Below are 7,650 nucleotides of genomic sequence, written 5' to 3' on the forward strand. Positions count from 1 at the left end.
ACCAAGGAACACAGTTCCTTTACAGTTCAGCACGACCCATAGAAAAACGATGATAAATTCAAAGTGTTGTCATGGGAACAGGAAGCGTCCTACCAGCTGTTGGCAGCTTCAGAGTCATCTGATTGGAGTATTTGTTTCCGCTGGGGATTTTCTGGAGACAGAGCGCCGTTTGTGCTCTGCTGCTTCTCCTGCTGTTGGGATGCAATCCCATCACAGGAGACCACAGCGGAGAGAGATCTTCACCAATGAAGCTTTGAACTACATGCCGCTAGAACCACAAGAGAAAATGGTGAGGTTTATGTCCTACCTGTGCTTTCAGTAGCTTTCTATAATATTGCTCGGGTCACACTGAGATTTTGCACTTTTACTGCTTTAACCTCTTTCAAATGGATTCAATTTGGTTTTCCACCACTACCTTTTAAAGTGACCTATTATGCTTCATGAACAGGTTAGAATAAGTCTATGTTCATTACATCTGGCTAAATCTCTCAATTCAGAATGAGATGTTTTAGGAGAAAGTGGTTTCTGGATGGAAAGATAACAAAACACTTGTCTTTTCCAGCAGCCATTTTATGGCACATGCAGTGGTAAAACCAGCTGACCAAAGTGCTAGAACTCTCCTTGGGTTGCTAGGTAACAGGGCAGTGCCTACTGATTTGTCACTTTACATTCCAGAGGCTTTTGAAATAGCTCATTTTCTAGACACTAACACATTTATTTAAGTTTATTGGTCCTTGTGAGTTTAAAAAAAGAGGGTTTGGTGCTGAAACTAACCAGTTTAATAGGATTTTGTAGAGTTAGATAAACATGTGCACAAGGCACACACTCAGACAACTAATTATGTCATTTAATTTAGAAAATACCATTAAAAAATATTTTAGATACAGTTTTTATGTTGTTAAAGGTAAACAGAAGATAGATATGCTCATTTAGATATTTGTTCAAATAAAACAGCAAAAAAATAAATAAACCAGCAACTGTTTTATTTTCTAGAAAAAACTTACATGTATGAAATAAATGAATCTAACAAATACCTACACTAAAATGAAATACGAAGAGTAGTTATGGTTACTGTCGCTTTAAGAGTCAAGCTGTTGGCGGAAATGAGTCCGGCACTCAGATTCATCCGCCGGCCGATTTCCCCTCCGGACGAATGTCATCGCGAAGCTTCAGAAGAGGAGCTGATCGTTTTGTTTCTTACCATTCTGTTAAAAGTAGTTAATTTGTCTCCATAATTTCAGAAGAAATAAAACTAATTTTGTATAAAAATAAATCAAACGGTTAAATTTAGATGTTACAGCGAGACGGAGTGATAAGGATGGCTCCGACGGAAAACGGTGAGTCAAAACATGTCTTAAATTTCTCAATTTGTCAATGTTAAATCGTTTTAAAATGCCACAAACTGGTCGACAAAATCAAATCAAGAGAATAATATATATATATATGTATGTGCTCAAAGAAAATAAAATGGTATTTATTCTCACAACCCGGGTAACTAAAGACGAACCTATCGTTTCTCCTCAACCCGAGGAGAAAAAATAGGTTAAAAAGTAAAATTAACGACACCACCCGAAAACAACCTAATACATTAAACTTTATTTATTAAATCATAATATAAAATGTGTTTGAACACCTTCCTTCAGCAGCAAAAACTGACGGTCCTTCTTAAATAATTTCTTCACTCACATCCTCTATTTTTCCCCAGCGTTTCTTTATTAAAGTTTGAGTTAATTATCTAATATTTGCACTCAAAAGCTGTAAGATACCTAGAAGACGAGGCTGCACCACAAGCCCAAATCATCATCCCTCCACTGCCGTGCTTCGTAGCTGGTGTGGAGTTTGGTGCTTTGCACAGGTGTCAAAATAAATGGCTTCCAAACTTTGTCATCTTTAGGGGAAGATATTTAGCATCTATTTTTGAATTTACACATGAACAAACAGCTGTTAAAGAAAATGTTGTTTGGCGCCCTCTCTAGCATGGCGCCCCTATAGTGCAAACAGGTCTGTCTTTACTATGTGAGAAAATCTGTTCTCTGCAGCTGCATCTTTCGATCATCATGGACTCTGAGAACGACATCCTGTCCAAGGAATACTTCAAGATGATGACGGATATGATCGTGCTGTGCGTCACCTTGGCGCTGTCCCTGTCCTTCTGGATCATCTCGCTCACCATGAGCGCCGTGTCTGGTGAGCCGCCGCAGGGATCAGCTCAGAACTTATCATGTAAAACCAAACCGTGAAACCAGGCGCTCTTCCCAGAATCGATCTGAAGCTGCTGCTGTTAAAAACCAGGTCATGGATATGCAACAGTCCACTGGAAAATATTGAGAATAATATCCAATAGCTGGAGCTACGTGGATGTTTTTAAAGTTTTAAAATTTGGTATTTAATGTTGCTTTTTATTAGAGCTGCAACTTACAATTTTAGTAATTATTTGGATGAATAATCGATTAATCAAAGAAACAATTTGTCACATTCTGCAGATTTTTCATTTAACGACAATATTTTCAAAATAAGAAAAAAAAATTTTTTGCCTAAAATGCAGTAATGTACCGTTCCTCTGGTGAACGATTGATCACTTGTAGATTAATTGATCCATTTTTGCATTAATCAGTTAACAGTTGAAAGCAGTTGAAGTTGGTTTAGTGAAGTTCTGTCATATTTACAGACTTTTTTAAAACTTAACTGTAAATATTGTTTCTTAAGTTCAGGCTTAATTTCTGCTCCAGGTATGTTGTTCTTTCAACTTTTTTAGTCTCCAGTTAACAATTAATCTTTTGCTAAATTAGTTAGCGATTATTTCAATATTTGATTAATTATGATTAATCGTTTCAGCCCAAGTTTATGTCACTGCAAAATGTCGTTTTTATAAGTAAATTCTCACAGAATGTCATAAAAATTAGAGAAAGTGGAAACATTCCCACAGCATGATGCTGCCTCCACCGTGGAGGATATTTAAAGAGCTGAATGGAAAAGTTTGAAAACTCACCTGGAATGTTCTTGAATTTTACTGGGAAAAGTGTTGAACTCTGTTCTTTTTCTTGTTTCTGCTTCCCAAAGGGAACCTGCAGCCGGTGTCGCCATGGCGATGGCTGTTCTCCATCTTGGTTCCCCTCATGCTGACGAGCCGAGCGCTGAAGAGACGCAGCCTGGACCGGTCCGGAGCGCTGGGCGGTGAGTCAACGCCGCCGACGCTCAGAGGGAAATAAAATCAGTTTTACTTCCAGGTTCACCTGCAGACAGTTTTACCTGTTATTGTTCACGAAACAGCTGAAGCAGATTTTTATATCTGATTTTGGTATGGACTTTGATTAGGCCACTCAACTTAAATTTGAAATCAGAACAAGTCAAATAAACTTTGTAGTTCCTGAAATCTAATAAATTCCTGTTGGGCTTTTTTTGAGGGTTTTAATGGAGATTTAAGCCGCTGACATCATTAGGTCACTGGACACATTCCCCATTTGATCCGGGAAAAATTTCCTCCTTCCCATGAAAACCTGTCATGTCGTTTCATCTCATCACAAACCGTGGCAGAAACCTTTTAGGAAACGAAACAACGCTCGCTGTGTTCAAAACGCCTCCAATAAGCCAATAAACTTATTTTTAGCTTTGGCCCAGAAGGTTCTGGTAAGATACTGTTTACATCGTGGCCTCACTGAACCTGAAACGGCTGCAGCTACACTCCTCTTGCGTCATTCTGCTTCCATAAAACAACCGCAGACTTAGATTAGACAGCAGCAGAACGCTGACTTTAAAAAGGTCAGAGGTCGGCCAACAGTTGGACACAGAGGATCGTTGTTCTCTGAGGTTCTGGTGATTCTGAGCGTGAAAATCCGACATTCTGCGATCAGAGCTACGATTGTTGGGAGAAAGACTTTAGATTTCATTTTCTTCTGTTGACTTTCTCCTTTTATGGATTTATTAGAAACGTTGTTTTTATTCCGGGACAATTATCCAACATTAAACTACATCAACTTTTAAAGAAAACAGGTGAATCAGTTTATTGTGGGTTTTCTCAACATTCGATGTTTAGGCTCAGATAAAATCCTAAATCTGGTCTCTTTTTTTTTAAACTAAATAAAATATCTTGAATTTTCATCTAACAACATGTTTTCTGATCAGACTATTATTGGGTGATGAAATCTACGATTGAAGGATCTGAGTTGTGGCTTTCAGGCTCCATAGCGACACCGTTCCAACTGTCAGGCACGGTGGTGGCAGCATGGTGGAGAAGCTCTGCTTTGGTTCTGGTTGCTCTTTTTGTGGATGTTTGTTCATATTTCTTTTGCATGTTTGGAGAATTGTTTCCTCTGATTCTGCATTTTGGCTTTTTCAGACAGTTGTGATGCGTAACCATGGCAACAAGTGTTTTCTTTACCTTACATCTGGGAGCTGATTAGCATCTCAAAAGCTCAAAAAAACAACTGAGGGGATGAGAAGGAAGTTAGTCATGGATGCAGCGAGAGGAAGATGAAGTTCATTGATCATGTCGATCTGATCCCCTACTCCAGCATCTTTTAACCAGACAGCAAAAGCAAAGGATGTGGATGAGCAGCGCTGCTCATCCAGGACACATTACTGTGGAATATTGCCTCTGCTGGATGGCTATTAAGCAGTTAAGAGTGTCAGAATGAACATGACACTGTCTTGAGTCAGAGGCATCTTCTGTTACGTTGCAACACTGACTGCTACTGGAGATCCCATTGCAAATGGTTCAAACGTGGCCACAGAGTTCACAAACGCCGAGAACGTACAACGATTTGATTTTCAGTTAGAAAACGTAGCAGCAGTCCTCTTTCTTCACAGCATGATGCTGCCACCACCATGCTGAGCAGTGCTGCTATAAACGAGCTGCCTGTGAGTCGTCTGACCAGAAAACGAGTCGAGTTCAAGAGAATAAATCAACCTGATAATCAGATTACCTCATGCTTCACCTTTGACCTCTGCAGCTCTCCTGGTGGGCTTCGTGCTGACGATGGCCAACCTGAGCTTCTTCTCCGCCCTGCTGGCGTTCTTCTTCACCTCCAGCCGGCTGACCCGGTGGGGCGCCGAGAAGAAGAAGAAGATAGACGCCGAGTACAAAGAAGGTGAGACGATCAGAGACGAATTCACGCTCAGTTCTCCTGTGACATCATCGCACTCCAAGGAGCTTTGTAACTTTGTAACAGCCATCTTGGTAGGCAGTTGCTATGACAACAATAAACAAGCCACAAGCGTAGAACTAGATCTTGCCTTATTCTTAACTTATAAATAGTACATTACAGTTCTCTACACAAGATAAATATCAGTGATGTTTACTGTAGAACTAGCAAAGTTAGCTCAGCTGATGTACCTTTTACCTGCTAGCTAAGATAAACATGTAGCGTTCGTGTTTGTTACAGCATGTACTCACTCTGCCAGTCAGCAGAACCTGGTTATTCACACCAAGAGTTTGTACGAATTAATCTGATTAAACGTTGACGTTAGAGATCGGAGCAGCTCGTCTGAAATGTTTTCCTTCTCCGTCTCATGCGGGTCGAGCCCAACAGCAGCCATTTTGTTCATGTTTGTCTTTCATATTGGTTAAGAGTGGCCACATATTTTCTCTTTTTGTTGGTTTGGAGCCGTGGGTTCGCACTGCTTTCCTCCCAAGATGGCGCAGCTCACTTCTGATTCAGACTTGTGGGAATTATTTATTGTTAAATAAAAAGTTGTGAAGCTGAAGGTTCTGTTGCCAGGCGGCCAGAGGAACTGGGTCCAGGTGTTCTGTAACGGCGGCGTCCCCACCGAGCTGGCGCTGCTCTACATGATCGAGGTAAAAACATGAACCAGCCGCTCGCCGTCAGGCCCCGCCCCCTCGCTCACCGCCGCCGCTCTGCTGCAGGTCGGCCCCGGAGAGATTCCCATCGACTTCGGGAAGCAGTACTCGGCCTCCTGGATGTGCCTGTCGCTGCTGGGCGCGCTCGCCTGCAGCGCCGGCGACACCTGGGCGTCGGAGGTGGGGCCGGTCCTCAGCCAATCACAGCCCAGACTCATCACCACCTGGAAGGAAGTCCCAGCAGGTGAGACACCGCTTCACGTCCAGGGCCTAGTCAAAGTCCAGAGCTGCATCCTGGAGACAAATGAACAACAAGTTCGGGTTTTCATTCAGCTGAATGCAAATGCAGGCCACACTTTTCAGACTTTATGTGTTAGAAGAACAAAGGCCTAAATGATTAATCAGATTAATTGATTGCTGAAATAATCAACTAATTTCAAGAGATGCAAATTTTCTCTGTTCTGCTCTGATCAGCAGACAGGTAATCTACTCTGGATTAGATTATAAATTAATCGATTAATCAAAATAATTGTCAACCAATTTACTAATCAGGACTGAGAGCAGTAAATAAGAAAAAACTGTACAAAAATGATAAACAATCGTTTCATTTCTAAAAACAAAATGAGTTTTAGAAAATAGCAAAAAATATATCGGAAAATTCAAAAATGGTCTGAATTTTCAGAGAATTTTCTATAATCTATTGAAACTTATTGCTCAGCAAATGGGCTCTAAGTCTGAATACTCCAATTCACAATCAATTTATCAAATTAGTTGAATATTTTAACAATCGATTAATCGTTTCCTGAACACACCGTCTGTATTTTCTATATTCTGTTTTATAAAACTCACTGTTGCTTGAGCCCTTTGGGTTTTTTTTGACTCCGTGTTCTCAGTGATTGATTACTAATTTAGTTGATAATTACATCAATAATCAATGAATGGTGACTACTCATGATTAATCGTTTCAGTGTCTTTAAAGCTTTTTTTTTACCTTTTCCTCCAGGAACCAACGGAGGTGTGACTCCGGTCGGACTGGCGGCCAGCTTCCTGGGCGGGGCCACAGTGGGCGTGGCCTACTTTGCGACGCAGCTCCTGGCGGTGGGCGACCTGCAGCTGGCCGACCCGCAGTGGCCCGTGGTTCTGTACGGCGGCGTGGCGGGGCTGCTGGGCTCCATGCTGGACTCCCTGCTGGGCGCTCACATGCAGTACTCGGGTCAGTTAACGCTCGCCGTCCGGCCGCCGGGTTAAAGCCGCGTTCACCGACACGCTGCCCTCTGCGCCCGCAGGCTTCGACTCCAGCATCGGGAAGGTGGTGAGCTACGAGTCGGCCACCACCAGGCGGATCTGCGGGAAGCCGATCATGGACAACAACGCCGTGAACCTGTTCTCCTCGGTGCTGGTGGCGCTGTTCCTGCCGGGCCTGGCCTGGGGCCTGTGGCCCCGGTAGGCCGAGGATACGGATTGTTTCTGATCATGAGGATTAGCATCATCGTTTGGTAAAATCATTCCTGCGACCCGCAGAGAAACGATTTAATCATTTACGTCACGAAACGAGTTAAAATCACTGAGTTTAATAAACTACTGATCATTCTTTGTAAATCTGCTCCGACTGTTTAGATCTTTCACAGCTTTCCTTACCTCATGTCCATCAATTTAACGCTCAAAACTCCGACCTTTATCTGGTCAGTGAATGCACCACGAAAAAAATTTGTAATTTACATTTTTAATTTCAGAGGCACAAAAGGTTCAGGTTTTTTATTAAGATCAAATATAAAATGGATCAAATTATATTTTTAGTTAGTGTTTTGATTTATTCCACATTTTAAATTTATTTCCATATTTTTAAGTTTACT

The 7,650-nt window shown here is 41.7% G+C and overlaps 1 protein-coding gene across 1 annotated transcript; it reads left to right on the forward strand.

Annotated features, from left to right (window-relative positions):
* Positions 1-1,113: 1,113 nt before the first annotated feature.
* tmem19 (transmembrane protein 19) lies at positions 1,114-7,396 on the forward strand. Its single transcript, XM_044108259.1, has 8 exons — positions 1,114-1,337; positions 2,040-2,187; positions 3,061-3,174; positions 4,950-5,087; positions 5,718-5,794; positions 5,864-6,041; positions 6,801-7,010; positions 7,084-7,396. The coding sequence occupies exons 2-8, from the start codon at positions 2,058-2,060 to the stop codon at positions 7,242-7,244; spliced, it is 1,008 nt and encodes a 335-aa protein (XP_043964194.1). The 5' UTR covers positions 1,114-1,337; positions 2,040-2,057; the 3' UTR covers positions 7,245-7,396.
* Positions 7,397-7,650: the final 254 nt, after the last annotated feature.

This window comes from Gambusia affinis, linkage group LG23, assembly GCF_019740435.1.
Source record: "Gambusia affinis linkage group LG23, SWU_Gaff_1.0, whole genome shotgun sequence".
In the NCBI taxonomy this organism is placed as follows: domain Eukaryota; kingdom Metazoa; phylum Chordata; class Actinopteri; order Cyprinodontiformes; family Poeciliidae; genus Gambusia; species Gambusia affinis.

Coding starts and splice junctions, on each gene's coding strand:
- tmem19 (XM_044108259.1), top strand. CDS start 2,058: ATGGACTCTGAGAACGACATCCTGTCCAAGGAATACTTCAAGATGATG. Junction 3,175..4,949: donor CCGGTCCGGAGCGCTGGGCG/GTGAGTCAACGC, acceptor TGACCTCTGCAG/CTCTCCTGGTGGGCTTCGTG. Junction 7,011..7,083: donor CGCTCACATGCAGTACTCGG/GTCAGTTAACGC, acceptor CTGCGCCCGCAG/GCTTCGACTCCAGCATCGGG.